Source organism: Lycorma delicatula, chromosome 4, assembly GCF_047948215.1.
Source record: "Lycorma delicatula isolate Av1 chromosome 4, ASM4794821v1, whole genome shotgun sequence".
Taxonomy (NCBI): domain Eukaryota; kingdom Metazoa; phylum Arthropoda; class Insecta; order Hemiptera; family Fulgoridae; genus Lycorma; species Lycorma delicatula.
This window is the reverse complement of record NC_134458.1, coordinates 158,624,644-158,644,356: the sequence shown is the minus strand read 5'-3', so window position 1 is coordinate 158,644,356 and position 19,713 is coordinate 158,624,644. Positions and strand designations below refer to the sequence as shown.

Genomic DNA, 19,713 nt, shown 5'->3' with positions numbered 1-19,713 from the left:
AAACTAATCCATCAAGCAAAAAAAAAAAAAAAACATTTCAGAATGACCTTTCTAAATCAAAGGTGAAAAGGTACAAAATTTAGTACGACATTTTAGTTTAGTTTTTTTTTTTCAGCTGAAACAAAACAAAATAACAATAATTACCGTACAGAAATTTGTATATTTATATAATAGAACATCGCGTGTTTGCTGTCGAGCAGTTTTTAGAAATAATGATTCTGTAGTCACGGTTCAACGTCTTTTCAGTCAAAATTCTAATGTCAAACATCGAGGTGCAGCTCCAGATCGAAACACCATACTCCGATGGATGAGGCGTTTAGAAGTATTAGATCTGTGATGAAGATAAAACCATCTGGCCCTCCCAATCACTCCAAACTCCGGAAAACGTAAACAGAGTGAGAATGGCTACTGCTAGTCCGAAACGATCCACTAGGCGACAGGCTGTAGTGCTGGGTACGTCACAGCGTTCGCTTCATCGCATCTTACACGATGATCTCAAATTTCATTCATAAAATAATGATCGTCCACCAGCTAACTGAAAGGGATTTTGTACAATGCAAAGAATTTTGTGACATAATGAATGCCATTCGTACGAAAGATGTAAACGCCCTATGATGAGTGACGAAGCCCATTTCCATCTGGATGGCCATGCCCTTCAGCATCCCTTCCCTTTTCCTCACTCGCTCCTCCGCCAAAAGCTCCAATGGAGGGAGCGAAGCGATCACCAGGATAGTTCCGTGCCGACTGTTTTGTAGGCACTAGCAACCCCGATCGCCAATCGTCGTTGCAAGCCCTCAAGCCTCGGAACAGCCACCTTCTTGCCAAGAGCCCTCTTCCACACCGGCACAGCGTACAGGACAACGGACCGAGCAACTGCCGTCAGCATCCTCTTGAATGAGCTCGGCTCGCCTACCCTGCTGATGAGCCTAGAAACAGCCGACACGATTCTACCTTCCTCCCTAACATCCACCTGGAATGACCTCTTGTTATCGAGCCATACCCCGAGGTACTTGGACCTACTAACTGGCTCTATTTCCAACCCCTTTACGAGCAACCTGATGGCAGCAAGCCGCCTTCTCCCAGCCATCACCAGCAGCTTGGTTTTTCCGCTGCAAGGCTCAAACCATGTCCGGCCGGCCGATTGTCGAAGAGGGTGATTGCTTCGTCTCTTTTCCTAACTACTCCCTCCTCTGTCTTGGCCGCTATGAGCAGCGACACATCATCGGAAAAACCGGTAACCGAGATCCCCTTAAAGTACTTCACCCTGAGGATGTCATCATACGCCAAGTTCCAAAGGGTTGGACCAACCACATAGCCTTGTGGGACACCACACTCCATATCCACCGCAATTTCCTTATAAGTTATATAACAAAGTTCAACAGTAATTATGCCAAAAAAAAAAACAATGATCACCGAAAAAGGCTAATATCTTGAGAACCCTTCGGTAGAATATTTCAAAACTTCACCACTATGATCATACACGCTAACCAAAAAAGTAATCCAAAAAGCAACACTAAAATCGTCCAAAAAACTACTAAACGCCTTCGTTTCACAAGAAGTACTCACAACACGTGTTTTCCTCAACCGCAACCACTTTTTTTTTATTTTACGTCGGAGAAGGGAAAATCTGCAACCAGACGCCCAGCAGCCCGTAATACTGAGTGTGTGGGGTTTCCTGCCGAGGCATCCACTACTCAACTAGAATTGTTGGTACTGGACGTCGGAGAACCCATGTGAACTACACCAAAAACCTCTCCGCAGCTCAAAGTAACAGTGTGGTGCGGTGTCTCCAAGGTGGGGATGAAACACTACACACCTCAAAAAACTCTACTAATCATAAAAATTTATTATCGAAATATGGAATCGATTACAGCTACGTATCGTGCGCTTCCATTACACCCATATAAGACTCAACTAACTCAATAATTAAAGCCGCGGAACCATTCTTCGTGTAGATAGTTTGCTGATTGGACTCTAGAGCAGCTCGAAGTGGATCCAAATTTTCATCAAAAAATCATTTTTTTCAGATGAGACTCATATTTGACTTTAAGGCTTTGTAAACAAGCAAAATTGCCATATATGGGATGATTCTAGTACGTAAATGAGTCAACAGCGACTATTAAATCCGAAAAAAATCACTGTTTGCTGTGAATTATGGGCTGGTGGCATCATTGGGTCATTTTCTTTTCGAAAATGAGCAAGGAGATGCTATTACAGTAGTTGGTGAACGCAAACGAGCTGATTCGTGATTTTTTCGTTTACAAATTTAGAAAATTTTAATTTGAATGAGATGTGATTTCAACAGAATGGTGCCACATGCTACACAGCTGCTGAAGTAATTCAGTTACTACGTCAAACATTTGGCGATTCGAAAATTTCAGGGAATGGTAAATATCAACTGGTAACCAAAACCATTTGATTTGACTCTCTTGCACTTTTTTCTGAGATTATGTTAAGTCACAATATATACAATTAATCCACTAACGATTGATAACTTGAAAGCAAATATTCGACGGGTTATTAGTGGAATTCTAGCTATTTATCCGTAAAAGACACGCAAAATTCTGTTGACAGATTAGGATGAGTCAAGCAAGCCGTGAAAGCCATATAGATGACATTGTTTTTCGAACATAATGTAATGTTATAAGATTCATAAAAAAATTGTTAATTGTTGATATTACACATAATTTTGGTTTTATTGGAATTTTACTTTTTGCGCTGAAAATGAAAGTCTTTCATTTATACCGGATGGTTGAAAAGTAACTTATATCCTCTCCAACCTTTTTTATAATTGAGATAACTGGATGCGGTTTGGGGCATTCTTTCCTGTACCGAGGAGCTACTTCAATGTACGTATAGTTCACTCTTTTCGATTTTTGATCGGCGGGGGTAGGGGTCAACTCAAAAATTTCAAATGGTCATCTGATATATCATTCAAAACAGCTCGCTGAACGAGAAAAATGATACAATTAAAATTAAATTTGGATCACCCAATCCGGCCAACATGTGTTTGTTTCAGAAACTACGGTTGTATGCTCCCCTTAAATCCTTTTTTGTCATTTGAGGTATCCCGATTCTTTCTTTGGAAGTCTTCTCCGATAAGACAGGCTAACTCAGTAAGCTCCAATTTAGAGTATTCGGCCTTCTGGAAGGGTGGGAGGCAGAGACGACTCAAAACTTTTAAACGGAACACATGCTCATGTGATACCTTGTCTTAAAGGTCTTTGTGAGACAAGCAAAGACCTGTTATTAGGTTATATTTTTAACCTAATAACACTTAGGTTAAAAATATAACCTAATAACAGGTTATATTATGCATAACTGCTATACTAATGATAAAAATAGTGCTGAAAATTATAAAAAAACGAGGGTGTTCTTATTCTGTTCTTCAATTTTTTCTGTAAACTTTTCAATTTCATTACATCACCGAAGAGTTCGCCACTATATCACAACTTTCGTACAAATAAACCTCTTTAGTGATATCTACTTTTTCTATAGAAGCTGATAGCAAATAGGATAGTTAAAATCTGCCTTCGAATTAATGAATATTTAATATTATAAAAACTGCGACAGGTTTATTTACTGTAGAGCAAAATAGGCTTTATATATATATATACACTCCATCGATCTCTGCGGCAGAGAGGTAGCGTCTCGGCCTTTCATCCGGAAGTCCCGGGTACGAAACCTGGTTAAGTATGAAATTTTTCATACGCCCAATTCCATTGGGTTAAATGACCAAGCAGTCAATGACCGTAATTTCACAAATAAAGAAAAAAATCATAAAGCTGAAGCAGGGGAAAAAACAAATCACACTATTCACTGCCTTCATAACCTATCTACACATAATTTATATGCATATGCAATGTAAATACAAAACGTTTTAAACTACTGTATTAATAAAATAAATAATATAATATAATTAAAATTACAGAACAGGTACACAAGGAAGTGGTGACAAGAATCGGATGTAATTAAAATATATGTATTTACATTTTTTCTCAGATAAAAAAAATATAAAACAGGAAGAGATAGAATGTTTTTACGTGTTGTAGCATTTATTAAAAAACAAATTCATATCCATTATTTGTTCGTTATATATTCATGTACTAATATAATTATAGTACAAATATGGGTCATTTATATTTCCCAACTTTTAAATGAATCTAAAGTATTCCAATTGATAAAAAAAACTAATTTTAAAACTATTTAAATACTATTTCAAAACTCAACCCATGGCAGTATATTTACGTTTTTTATAATAAAATTATTAATATTACCTTAAGAATAATTTTGTCTCATTTGTTCATAATCATCATTCGGGTTACACGAAATCTTATTAAACTAATTTCTCTTAATGTCTAAGTAATCACACATTTCTTTTTTTTTACAAAGAACCCAAAAACTGAACACGAAAATTAAGCTAAATCATTATAAATACTTAAATGCCAACCTCCATGGCTAAGTAGATAACGTCTCAGCATTTCATGCGGAGGTCCTGTAAGAATCCCGGTCAGGCATGGCATCTTTTCATACGCTAGCAATTTTCATAGCCTAATGACCGTAACTGCTGATTACCACTTTTTCATAAAAAAAATAAATAATAAAATAAATAAATACTTAAAAACGTCTTCCACAAATTTCGAATATTTAGAAGACAAATTTAAATTAAAAATACCTGCCAACTTTCTACTTGCTAATTTAAAGCAAATTACAAAAAGATCAAAATGAAAAAAAATCGGTTTTATACATATACTAGCCGACTCGTCTAGCTAGAATCTGGAACCTCGGTGCTCCGGTCAGCCCAGGCGTATCCGGGGCCAACTCAGGGCCACCCGGGGCGCAGAACTCGCTTCGCTCTCCATTCCCAATTTTTCAGAGGGGCCGGCGCCCTGGACACCCGCAGAGCTCGCTTAGTTGCCATTCCCGTCCAGGCCTCCGCCCTCTGGACCTCTGCACTGTTCGTTATCCTCATGATTGTGAGAATAACACTGATAAATAACAATTAAACTATTCAGGCTTCATACAAACCTGTAAAAGAAACTAAATTACAAAGACAGAATAATAGTAACTATGATAACTAAAAACACACTACTGACGACGAAAAATTCATAACTTCTTTACCGTGGTGGTTGAAACATAATAATGAAGTAAATGGATAAATCTACATTTTCCCTAATTTTAAAAAGTTACCGCGTTTCTCGAGATAACAAACAAATATACAGACTATATATATATATATACTTATACATTTCAGAATAACCGTGATCTATTAGATCGACGTGTACCTGATGCATGCAAAAGTTAACCTTCAACCTACTAAAAAATACCCCGTTTCAGTCTTGAAAATCGGACAATTATTTGCAAAGATATCAAACATTGCACCTCCCAAAACAGCGCCCCAGGGACACCCCGTTATTACCATTTGACGTTTATTACCATTTGGTGACGACTGGTCTGGCCTCGCACGAGATGCTCACATACCTCACCACTCTAGCCTAACACACAGTCCCCACGGCAAACGCATTATTGTTAAACAGAATTTTTTTTAAATTTATTTAATATTATTTTATTTAACGTACATTTAATTCTATTATTTTTGTAATATTATTCATTCGACTGATTCGAATCGTTAAGTTCAAACCCAGCTCACACACTGACAGAGATTCTCAGTTCATTAATGTCTGAGCTTCAACCGGCAAATCTCCTATATATATATATATATATATATATGTGTGTGTGTGTGTGTGTGTGTGTGTGTGTGTGTGTGTGTATTTTCAAGATGAAATACATGTAAAAACCTTCTCAGTTATGCCACGAAATATGTGTAAAAATTTGGTTGCAACTGATCGAATAGTTTTTTAGATTATCCCTAACTAACAAAAACCCTCTTCCTCTTTATACAATAATATATGTATATATATATAAAGGTTTTCATATAGAATATTTATAGACCTATAAATTTACTACTATTTATATACGGCACTACTATTTATATATATTAAACAAAAACCCTCTTTCTCTTTATATAGTACGATAGTAAAGATAAATGAACGATGTTTTTGTAACTTGAGAAAAAATGTCATGCCTGACCAAGATCGAAGCCAGAACTTCCAGATGAAAGGCAGAGAGACGTTACCATTCCCCAAAGAAGATCGGTAAGTTTCTTTTAATCGCCTAATTTAAACAAATTATTTGATATCGATATTATGAAAATCAGAACCGCTGTATTAACTTACAGATATAGAAAAAAAACTGGAAACATTAAAAAAATTAAAGCAGTTTATCATTACAGTTTTATGAGAATAAATAAAACAGTTTAGATTAGGTTTTTATTTTCGTAATTTAATGATTGACGAAGAAAATAATAATAAAAGATGAGTAATAAAAAATAAAGCGTAGACAAATTATCTCCCTGAACGACCGCTGAACATAATTTGTCCATAATGCAATTTAGACAAGATTAAAAGAAAAAATATATATAGAAGGTAAAAACCGTATAACAATGACTGTAGCCGAGTACCAAGGTTATAAATTAACTGGCGTGGATCATAGCCACTTCAGCTGAAACTTCGGTAAATGTTATTATTTATAAACTGCTACACTTGTGGCAACATATATATATATATATATATATATATATATATATATATATTTCCCAATTTATTTGAAGTTTAATAACACGCTTCATAAAAAAAAACCGAGGGTGGTCTTATTTTGTTCTGAAATTAGTTTTCTGTTAACTTTTAAAATCTTATTATATCACTGAATTTTGTCATAACATTATATGTTATCTTAAAAATAAATTAATCAAGATAACCATTTATTGTTATTATTTCAACATAATAATCTAATAAACTAATTTCATTTTATTTCCTCCCCTTGCAAATTCGGCTGTTTTCAACCAAGCATTCTCCAATCAACTTCCAAGTAATCTTGGTGAATTTCCAAGTAATAGTTATTTCATTCAGAACAACTTTTTTTTTTAATTAGTGCATTCGTTTTGATAAGATGAATAAGAAAAAATATGCGTAAATTAAAAATAACTAATATTTATAAGTGCGTTATACTCTTCACACTAAACAAAGCTACATCAATATTCGAAAATAAATTAATAATTAATATAATATCTAAAAAAATAATGAGGCTTTTGCGCAACAGCCTAGTTAGCGTCTCAAAACTCAGGGTATATGAATCGCAGTGGGTCAGGCCGAACGTCATTTGACAGCTGGAAGTTGAAGCTAGTAGATGTGCAAAAATTGTTGGAATTCTTACTAAATACTCTGACGAAAAGTATTAATTTACTCAGACTATAGGTTTTAATATTCAGACGTAAGGTATTGCACCGTGAAGATGAGTGAACTTTCCGCAAAACTGCGCTACATTTTACAACTTTATTTCTATAAAGGCGCAAATACTGCGCAGGCCCGTGAAGAAATTTGTGCTGTTTATGGGCAAGATATGTTATCAAAAACAACAGCCAAAAGATAGTTCAGTAGCTTTCGTTCTGAAAATTTCGATGCACAAGAAGCTGCTCTCAATAACCAATCAGAGAAAAAATGAATGATATTCTGGCAAAAGTCGAGGAAGACCGACATGTAGGTAGTCATACCACTGCCAATGACCTAAACTCCATCACCAGACAGTGTTAAACCATTTGGAGAAATTTAGCTACAAAAAGAAGCTCGACGTTTGGGCGCCGCATGATTTGACTCAGAAAAATTTACCCGATCGAATTTCTAATTGCGAATCTCTACTGAAACGTAACGAAATCGAGCCATTTCTGAAGCGGTTGATCACGACTGATGAAAAGTGCATAACATATGAGACAATGTGCGAAAAAGATCGTGATCGAAGTGAGGAAAAGCTCCACAATCTGTGGCATAGTTCACACAGAAGGTTATGCTGTGCGTTTGCTGAAATTGGAAGGACATCGAGGGTCACAAGCTGCTGCCGCCAGGCAGTACGATAGACTCAGACGCGTACTATCGACAATTATCGTGATTGCACCTTGGCAAATCAAAAGAAAAGGCCTGACTAGTCAACAGAAAGGGTGTCATATACCACGCTGGAAACATCAGACCACATACATCTTTAACGACCCGTCACGAATTAACTTGACTGGGTAGTTTTAATGTACCCACCGTATACCACAGACCTGGCACCGTCACACTATCATTTATTTCGGTCTCTGCAGAACTTCCTGAATGGTGTTAAGTTAGTTTCAAAATAAGCCTGTGAAGACCACGTGTCACAAATTTTTGACCAGAAACCATGGAAGTTCTACAGCGACGGGATTAGGAAGTTGCCGGAAAAATGGCAGGTCATCGAAAAAAATAGTGCATATGTGTTCTCATAATGTTATTTACCAATAACAATAAATGTATTCTCAATTTTTGCCTCCAAAGACTCAATACTTGTTAGACAACCTAATATTATTAATTAATAATTAATATCCGAAAACTCTGTTATTTATTTACTACTCTCGCATATTAAATTTAATTTTTTTTAATGAATTTATATTTTTGATTATTTATATGGTCTTTAACCGATTCCATTTTCATATTATAATTAATTATGTATTTTGTGATGCTGCACTAATTAAGTTTTATCACGGTTTCCCTTGCTTGATCTATCCACGCAAAGGAAATGCCGAGGCAGTTCCATTTTTATCCTTAGAAGTAGCATATCTATTCATTTCGACGTGATCTATATAATGTATCAATATTCAACGATCACATAATATTTATAATACGTATGAAATGATATTTATTTTTAAATTGCTACATTAACTGCTGAGAAAAGTAAAATTTACTTCAACGATTATGTAATAAGACAGAAAAAACAACTACTGTTATGAATTACTGTTTATAATGCAATACACCGGATTACATTTTACAGTGAGATTTACAATTTAAAAAAGCAACACCCTTTCAAACTTTATCCGACCGTAGCAATTTTACGAATTGGTTGAACATATTAAAAAATTGGTTTCAAATCGAAACACGTTTGGTATATCGATTAATAAATATTACACCTGAGAAGGAAAATCCAGTCAAATAAACTTCTGATTTTACTAGCTCTATTGCTGAGTAAGCTCAAACTTTGAAGTCGGCCTTTCATTAACTGCAATAGGTAATGACACACGCCATATTAGTATACCGTGAGGGAGTCTTTCGATAAAATTGCTTTGTTAAAACTATCATCGATAAAGTTAGGAAAGCTCTATCACACAGTTCTCCAGACAACTTTTTCTTTTTCCTGTTTAGCCTCCGGTAATTACCTTTCAGATAATACTTCAGAGGATGAATGAGGATGATATGTATGAGTGTAAATGAAGTGCAGTCTTGCACAGTCCCAGTTTGACCATTCCTGAGATGTGTGGTTAATTGAAACCCAACCACCAAAGAACACCGGTATCCACGATCTAGTATTCACATCCGTGTAAAAATAACCGACTTTACTAGGACTTGAACGCTGGAACTCTCGACTTCCAAATAAGCTAATTTGGGAAGACGCGTTCACCACTAGACCAACCCGGTGGGTTATCCATCTCATTCTAATGACCAATATCTCAACTAACCGGGACTCGATGCTAAAACGCCTATCTTGGCGAAGTAAGAACCCAGGCGGGCCCCTAACTACCCAGGTTACTATTCCATCTCTACATCTATAATAGAATCAGACCCCCTCAGCCATCCTCCACAGGGCTAATAATCTAAGGAAGCCAGCAATTATGTTCCATTCCTTTCCGGTTTTCCAATTAAATTGCAGATCAAAACCGTAATTGATCCTCGCAAGCTACTTTGTTACGTTCAGTTTGATACCTGGGGCAGACATATAAGACACGGCGCACATCATCAATGGCCCTACACTTCAAACACAAGCCAGAATTAAATAAACCAAGTCTGGAACTAAAAAAAATTAAATTTATCAAATACTCCTACTTCAAATCGATCTATTTTTTTCGATAATTGACCACTACTTATGGTATACTGTAATCCACTTTTAAAACTAGCCGTAAAAAACATTAAATGGCCGCCATTTTGATTAAGCTATCGTAGCACGATGTTTTTATACATCAAAACTTTCGTTTTTCAATGACCTTTAAAATGATTACACTTGACCCAATCCTTTCGATTTAAAATTTCTGAATTGCCCCTTAGAGGGTCATGAGAGTCTATTGGTCTCATTTACTGAAAATTATATAGTTTTGAAGGAGGAGCAATGCTAATTTAATTTTTTTTTTACTGTTGAAAAGATATTTTCAGGGTTGGGATACCTTGTTGACACCCATATATATATAAAGCTGAAAACACAGTTGTAGGACTTTCTCGTCACGCGGCTAAAGTCGCGTTCCGTTAAAGTGCTACATTACAACACTTCCTCTATAGAGCTACAGCTCTGCTATAGCGCTATCTAGAGAGGAAAGTAAAAATATATCCTCCACTAATTAAATTAAAAGTGATTAATAATAATTTCTATAATTAGTAAAAGCAGGAACAAAATTTTGCGATCCACTTTAACAATTTCAGCCATGTCTCAGCTTTTTAACCGATTTTTTTGTCGGTTTTCAACCGATTTGAACAAATGCGTGTACACAGAAAAAGGCTTAGTTTTTACCTAACGAAAAATTATTAGATAAAACTAATATTTATGGAGTTATTAATGATTGGAAGATTTAAACAGTCACCACTTTTAAATGTTTAAATGTAAATATTTCAAGCTTGTTTTATTTTTAAAACTTGTTGTCGGGTACAGGTACACCAAATTTCATTAAAATCATCACAATCCGTTCTTAAGATACAAATTTTTATTGAAAAGACACAAAAGGATGGACGGCGGGAAATATAGCGAGATTGGAGATTTATATCTATGAAGTTATTTTGATGTCCTGAATCAGTTCCTTAAGTTTGGTCAACACCTCTCGGGACACTTTGTATATATCTGTTACTAAATTAATGTATTTGTTAAATATGCAAATATTTTAGACAATTAATCCTAAGTTTTAAAACACTTTTATGTAAAATAGAATAAATAAATAATAATACAAAAATTCAATAATTAAGAGTTTAGTAATTTTAAACGACCTATTTCAAAAACAAAAATCGACTATCATAAAAATCGAAGAGGACTGCTGATATCAATACGGCATCTATTTATTTTTATCATTCTATTATAAGAACAATAACAATGAATAATTAAGCGAATTAATAAAATAAACAGTTGACAAGTTACAAACTTATATTACATTCGGGTGTGCGGCAAGGGTATTTGTTCACTTTCAGTATAATGTCAAGGACTTAACGTCACATGCTAATGTTTTATTATTATTATTTTCATTGCAATCAGGAAGTGTAGTATGTACATATAACTTACCTTACAATAGGTAACAACTATGCATTACGATTAAACACTACACCGATTTAATACGCATAAAAAAGTTTACTAATATTCCGAAAAAATATATATATATACATACGTACATATATGTATGTATATATATATATAACGTTTACGGCAACTATATCAGAACAGAAAAAAAATAATTTGAATATAATTAAATCCTGACGTCGTTAACCTTTCGTAGTTATAAAAAAAATAATAAAATTTGAAAAGAACTATACAACTGAGATAAAAGGAGTTAGGTTCTATGTCATCCAGAAATCCCTTACATTTCCATTTTAAAAAGTAAATAACATAGAAAAAAAAGGCTGGTTTTAAAATAGAAATGTAAACTGTAATACAGTAAAACAAAAAATAAATAAATACTAATTTTTTTTCTTTTAATCTAAGTAAAACTCAAAAGGTAGATTATGTTTATAATACACATATCTGTAAAAAGAAGAACGCTTTAACATCAAGGTCAACATGATTTTAAGTTTATATAAATAAATATATATACATAAAAGAATAACCTTACATAATAGGTAATAAACAACAATAATTATTCTAAACTTGTTTTTTATAAACCATATTCCGGTACCGGTGTTTTATTATACGTGTACATTTATACAGTACGTCATTAGTATTTAATAAAAACATATATATATATATATATATATATATATAAATATAAAATCAAAAAAACCTAGATCTATATGTTAATATTAATATTTAGAAGTACTAAATAATAACCGATTTCGGGAAAACCCTCTCACCATATCCGAAGTAAAACAAGTTTCATACTAAAAGGTTTTTGTAAATAATACAACTTAAATATAAAAATAAAAAAAAAATAAAAAAATTGTAATATCTTCAGCAAAATGTACGTAGAAATAAATAAACTTTGTAATAAAACAAAACTTTTTTTAATATAAAAATACTAACGCTCTAAATATATATATATATATATTTTAAATAAAATAAAATATATTTTTTATATTTGTTAAATTACCAATGTTAGAAATCTGCGTATATGAAGGTCGGATTTTAAGTTTTTACAAACGACCACTAGTTGGCGCTATTGAGATGTGGCATTACTGCTGATGTAAAATTTTACTTTTTTTATTGTTAAAACAGCGGCAGCTCAGAATAAGCCAAGTAGTTTGTTTACAGAGAACGTTAAAAAAAAAAACAATTTTGTGAAAAAATGGAAATTTCACGTGAAGGATTTTGTTGGATGATTTTTTCAGTTTTACTAAGGATCTAACTCAACAACGCCTCGAATCGCTTCATTCAACTTTTGGTAATGAATCACCACCAAAACAGACTATTTACAATCGGTTTGCAAAATTTCGACGTGGCCGTGTCTCTGTAAGCGATGAATTTCGTGAGAGTCGACCAAAATCGGTTTTTGTTCCAAACAAACATCGACGCTGTGAGCAAAATGACTGAATAGGATCGGCATGTGACTTAGCGTGATATAGAGGCATCCTTAGACATATCGAAGACTACAGTACATTGAACATCTAGCCGTGAAAAAGATCTGTTCCCGATGAATTCCGCATAATTTGACCGAAGCTCAAAGGCTCGTGTCAATCGGTGTAAGGAAATGCTCAAAAAATTCGACCGAGGAAACCCAAAATCCGACAACACAACATCGTAATAGGAGACAAAACTTAGATCTTAGATACATTTGTAAAAACCGGAAACTAACCATACCATTGTTTATTGTTTTGTTGATTATGAACAATCAACTGTTTGGCTGTTCCAAGATGAACAGAATCCAACAAAAGTGGTTCGTTCGGGAAGCACAGTTAATGTTGAATGATACAGAAGTGATCAATGAAATCAGGAAAAACCGAAAACGTCGCATCATTCTTCATCTTGACACTATCAGCTCTCATACAGGATTTCAAACAACGGATTATTTGACGGAGAAAAACAGTTATGGTCTCATTCCCCGTATTCACCTGATTTTTCGCCTAACGACTTCTTTTTGTTCTCGAATGACAAACAAAAAATGCGTGGTCAGCGATTTTCATCACCTCAAGAAGTTGTTGAATCCTTCCAAAACCATGTTTTTGAGTTATCAACTTTAGAGTGTCAAAATGTTTCGAGAATTGGTTCAAACGCATACAAAAGTGTATAAATCTTAAAGAAGAATATTTTTTAAAAACTTAAAAGGCGGCCCTCGTAAATTAAAAATCTGATGTGAGCACCATATGACTTCCGTGTACGCCTATTAAATGACATATACACTTTTGTTTTTTTTTTTTAATGAAAAGTACATAAAATTTTATTTCATTAATAACTTCTGATATTTTTATTTTTTATATATATATTTTTTTATTGTTTATTGAATTATCATTTTTTTTACAATCAGAGGTTAATAATTATTAATAAATCAATACATTTAAATTTAAAAAAAGGTTAAAAAAAGGAAATGAAGTCTGATTCGAAACGATGTGGCGTCCCCATGTAAGATCCAAATATTTCATTAATTAAAAACTTTATTTGGCTATAACTCTGGAACCGATGAAAATAAGTACCATTTATGATATATCGTTGAAAAGCTCTCAATGAGGACTTATTATTGCAGTTAAGAAAAAGTTCAATATCCACAGTTTTTGGATTTTGGGACCAAAATCGACTGGACAAAGATTGTCCAGTCGATTGAAATAAAAAGGGGAGGTGCACAACTAGATGTTGCAACAGTCCTAAATCCAAAATTTCAACAACCTACAGCTAATCGTTTTTGAGTTATGCGAGATACATACGTCACGCTGAAACTAGTCAAAGTGGATTCAGGGATGGTCAAAATGGATATTTCCGTTGAAATCTGATAACCAAAAGTTTTCGCGATCACAATACTTCCTTTACTTCGTATAAGGAAGTAAAAATCAATTAATAATACATTACTAACTCTTATGTTGGCGCCACCGATATAAAAATCTAACTTTATACTTACGACTGGAATTGCCTCAAACGACAATTGCTTGTACTACTTTTTTTCCTTTTATTCAATAAACACTGCCAGAAAGATTCGTTCTTTTAAATATTCGTTCTTATAATTTTATATCTATTAATTAATATTGTTATTTTTTCATCTGTTTATTTATTAGTACCTCATCCAATAATTTTTTAATATTACAACTCTGTATCTATTGATGATAATTTAACAATCGAAATGATTGTCTAACTTTACGGTACCTGTGCATTAATCACACTAATTAAATTAATTATAATCATTATGTTAATACCCTTCTCAATAAAAAAACAAATTTCGAGCTTACTTCACTTTAGCAACAGGCAGGCACATTTTTTTTACATATAACAGCTATTATGTACACATATAGTTATTATTTTACATATATAGCTATTATATATTATTATTACGCATTATTTTTGTTGTGCACGCTGTTATGAAGTTGTTTTATTTCTCGTTATCTGCTTATTATCGCAATAATTTTTTTCATTTATTTAGCTTTCGTGTTTTCGTCATTCAGTTTCCTTCCATTTTAAGTAACAGTAATGAATTTATCGCAGCTACCAAATACTGAAGAGGCAGCGGTACAGTTGTTACAGGAATAAGGAGTAGCGTTACGTTCCCGAAAATGCAGACAGGATCACGGTATGAAATTATATTTCAGTGACGGTATGAAGTAGAAATGTAACAAAATAACTTGTAACGAAACTAAGCGATTTCGTGTTGGAAATTGGCTTGGAGGATAGTAGGCTTCCGAAAGTTACTGTTACGCGATTCATTTATTGTCGTTGCGAGAGCTGATTTCAGTAGACTTCTGCGATCAACAAATGAAATTAAGTCGACGCACTGAGGTCAACCGGAATATGTACACAAGAGAAATACGTGCTTTTATTTAGAATCACCTTCTGACGGGCAAAATAGGTGGAAACGGCGCAGTCGTGAAGATCGATGAAAGTCTGTTTACAGGATGCAAAAATATGCGAGCAGGGTTCTTCCACAACAGTGGATTTTGGGGGGGAATTTGCAAAGAAATAAATCAAATTTTCATCGTCAAAGTTCCTGATCGTTCTACAAAAACGCTGCTGGGAATTATTAAAGAAAAAGTTGAAGCGGGATCGATCGTCTTATCAAGACTGTCGGCTTGGTTATCAGCGTGATGAGCTGGAGGCAGCTGGTTACACTCATCTCCAAGTTAATCGCAGTTACAATTTCATCGACCCGGAGACGGGATCACATACTCAGCATATCTAAAGAATGTGGGGATCAGTTAAGTGGAGCCAACAAAAAACACTGGGTACCGCTCGACACCGCTTGGAATCTTTCTTTTTTTTTGTTTAACCTCCTGGATCACAGTTAGGTATTGCTTTAGAGGATGAGATGAATGATTTGTAGCGTGTGTGAAAATGCCATGCCTGACCGGGATTCGAACCCGGGACCTCCGGATGAAAGGCCGAGACGCTACCACTCGCGCCACAGAGGCCGGCAATCCTACCTGGTTGAATTCATGTTTCGACAAAAATTTCCAAAAAAATGCACTGTTTGGAGAAATACTGAAAGGAGTATCACTTTTCTGGCCCGCACATGAATGATGCAGTCTGAATTGATTATTTTATAATTTTTTTTTAAATTACTTTTAAGACTAGCGTTAGATAAATAAAAAAATACATAATAATAAGAAAATTATGTAAAATAACATGCGTGCCGGTTAATGCACAAGTACCAATTTTACACTACAATAAACATTTTTGACTATATTCTTGTTTTCCATCCCTAACCCTTTCTCCAATTTTCGCAAAAATGTTATGCATTCTCCCCCCCCCCCCCAGAAGATAGTATTACTTGTCTACTAAATTTGAAGAAAATCAGTCAACGGAGTCCAGAGTTATAAGACCAAATGCATGTCTATATATAGTACATACAAATATGCACAATAATTATTATTCTGACAAAAATAATTTTTTTTTGGTTTGGGAGCATTGGAATAAAGACATTTTTTTCGTAGATTATTTGCAATTTATTTAATCTATTTTTTGAAATGTCTCAGGAAAAAACGATAAAAAAGGACAAATTTTTTGGATCTTTTTTGACCGATTTTATACTTTTCCATTATAACAAACAATAGCAGCATATATCGCTAGAGCCGGGAAAGTAATATTAAGAAAAATAGTGGTCAACCGATAGTGACATGAATTAGATAATATGTAAAATTAGGTAGGAGGTCATATTTGATGCAATAGAGCACTATTCACTCTAATAAATTATATATATATTAAATATATATATATATTAATATATATAATATATTATATTATATATATATATATATATATATATATATAAATTAGGTAGGAGGCCATATTTGATGCAATAGAGCAATATTCACTCTAATACATTATATATTATATATATATATGAAATATAATATACGGAACTGTAAAAAATGTATAACGACATAAAACGCGCTTTGTTTTCGACAGACCTACAGAATTTCAATTTATCTTATTTGTTGATTGTTCAATAGGGCTTTAATTAAGTTTATATTATAAGACATACTGTATCCATATTGTGAATTTTTTGTGGTGACGAAATACAGAGTAAAATCTGTTTTTTTGTTTTTGTTTTTTAAATTTTACAGGATACTACAATCTTTCGGCCACTAAAATAATTAATAAAATTACTAATTAAATTTTTTCTTATAAATAATAAATTAAAATATGTATTCATTCATTTTCTTAATATTTGATAATAGAATTATAAGTAATACCTATATATATTTTTTTTATTTAAAGAACAGTTATCATACTATCTTTTAACTTCAATATGTGAAAATTCAAATTACGGCAAAGAAGACAAACAGAATACTATTAATTGTAAATCGATCGAAAATTTGATTTAAAAAGTAAAAAGCATTAAAAAGTATAACTGGCAAAACTTCAATTTATAAAAAAGCATATTTTACAAGCAATTATACGATTATATACATAATACAAAAAAGATATTCTAATTATAAATTAAGACATGCAAAAAAAATAATACTACAAAAGTATAAAATATAGCCGTTAGCCTTTTTGTAACGTCAACGAAAGCATCTACAAAAAAATAAACAAATATTTAGTAACTGTTAATCCAATAAACTCTGATTACGTAATATATTGATTAGATATATTGCCTGCATATAATTATACATTATAAGTACTGAAATATATATATATGTATATATACACAAAAATATTTATATATTTAAGCTAAATAATGAATAAATCAAACAACAACCGCAAGCAACAATAACAACACGACAAAAAAGGGCAATGCTACATTAAAAAGATAATACGTAGATATACTAAAACACCAGCTGATTTTGTCTTGTGAACAGCTGTACTGCAGCTACGTAAAACATATTACATAAGCGCCTTGCCTATTGTACTCAATTTAACTCTCCATTTATGTATTACAGTATTATTATAATTTTTAAACAATTTCCAATAATGGCAATAAGAAACGCCTCTACTTTTATTTGTAGCTTATGATGCATTATACAAATAAATTACAAAAAATTATATATATATATTTTTTTTTAATTTTCGGCAGTAATGGGAGGATACGAGGAGAAACAAAAAATGGACTTAAACGAATCAATTGTTTTTCTTTGTAAACGCAATAAAAAGTTATATAATTTAATTAATAATTAAAATAGTCATTTTTATTATAAATAACTTGTTTTTTTGATTTTCTTTTACAATATGTATCAATTAAAAAAAATCTGGATTTTTTTTTGATACATTACTAAACTACATGTAATTACATAAAATAATGGTACTGTAATTTTATTTTCTAAACCAAATTGTAATAATTTAATATATATACACATCAGTGAGTTTTTAAGGGCACTTTAAGAATATGTTATTTATTTTTTAAAAAATAAGGAAATAATTTTGAAGTAAAATTAATAATTACTCAAAAATATTATTTTAAAATATCATACTTCGAATGATAAAACTGATCTGATAAAAAAAAATTAAGTATCCGTAGAAAATGATACTGAACATTGTTTGTAAACGAAACCAAATCTTTGTCCCAATTATAAAATAAAAAGGTTTGATTTTAATCATAGTTACCTTAAGATAAAGGACAACACAAAATAAAAAATTTATGTATCTGGGGATAGGTGTATATAACATAAATAAATTTAAAAATATATATCAACTTTTAAATAAAATCGTATAAAGATTTTTAAAAAAAGAAATTGGTTATTTTTATGTAAGACAGCTCTCGTTCAACGCCATCTACCGTGAACTCTCCCCTCATCCCCCCACCAACTGGCTGCTACCAGCTGACTGCCAAAACATCCATGGAAACCCAGACAAAGAGACCTTTCACCTCACCTTAAAGCAATCATTCCATCTTCCGGACAACAAAGACACATCTTCAAACAGTACTCTTGATACAATTAACAACTGTTGTCCGTTCAAAAATAACAAACATTGTAAACAAAAAAAAAAAAAAAAACTAAATATTTTTTTCTGATAAACAATAAAAAAAGAACTTAAAAAGTTGTTATTATTTATATTAATAATATATCATGTAACGCGAAATGTATTTTTAGTTATGTCACTGATCACTAAGCACTAACCTCTCGTATCAAAGAAGACAATTCATAAAGCTGATCTGTATTAGACGTAGTAGAAGACAGGTGTAGCTTGCAGGCCAGATTGCGAGGATTTGATTCTCGTTCTTAGCAGATAATAACACAATTATTTACTACTGTACTACGACGCATTCAAAACACGGGTCCACGACCATACACCGACACCGTAATCTACTCGATATACTAATAAACACTCAGAGCTCCCTGCTGACAAGTCTACAGTACTAACTACTGCGCATTATTAGTGCGCAGCCTGCTTTCCCCCACTTTGTACCTCTAGCAGTCCATGGTCGATCTAGGACTTCTACGTCTCTCTATATTTTGTATTGTTGTTATTACACAAAGTAGAAAATATCACTAAACAAAAACAAGTTACCGTTCTCAGTTCGTTTTCTGTTAATTGAATACGGTTTTACCATTCATTTTAATTTTTATATTATGTTTTAATAACATTACCACCTATTAATAGACAAAAAATATAAATTTTGCGTATATCTTCTATACTATAATCAAGAAAATCGTGTTTGTAAACACTTTTTTTAAATATTGTTTCTAGAATGTCGTGCCACAGACGCGATTTCGATCTTTTTTCTTTGTAATTCTTGTAATCTTATTCAAATACATTTTAATTGATTTTATCACAATTTGAAATTTATGTCAATTTTTCCTTAATTTAAGAATTAATGTTTTATTTTTAAAA

At 32.7% G+C, this 19,713-nt stretch overlaps 1 protein-coding gene across 3 annotated transcripts in view; it reads right to left on the bottom strand.

Annotated features, from left to right (window-relative positions):
* The window catches only part of Ypel (Yippee-like), a 603,854-nt gene extending 584,669 nt beyond the window's left edge, over positions 1 to 19,185 (bottom strand). For 2 of the 3 annotated variants that reach the window (XM_075362051.1, XM_075362053.1), the window contains exon 1: positions 18,999 to 19,185. Coding sequence is in view for 1 of the 3 variants with exons in the window: in XM_075362050.1 (XP_075218165.1) it covers positions 18,751 to 18,791 (41 nt within the window). In the remaining 2 variants the exon portion in view is untranslated. Of the gene's footprint in view, positions 1 to 18,750 lie in introns of all 3 variants that reach the window. The other variant, XM_075362050.1, reaches the window with a different exon arrangement.
* Positions 19,186 to 19,713: the final 528 nt, after the last annotated feature.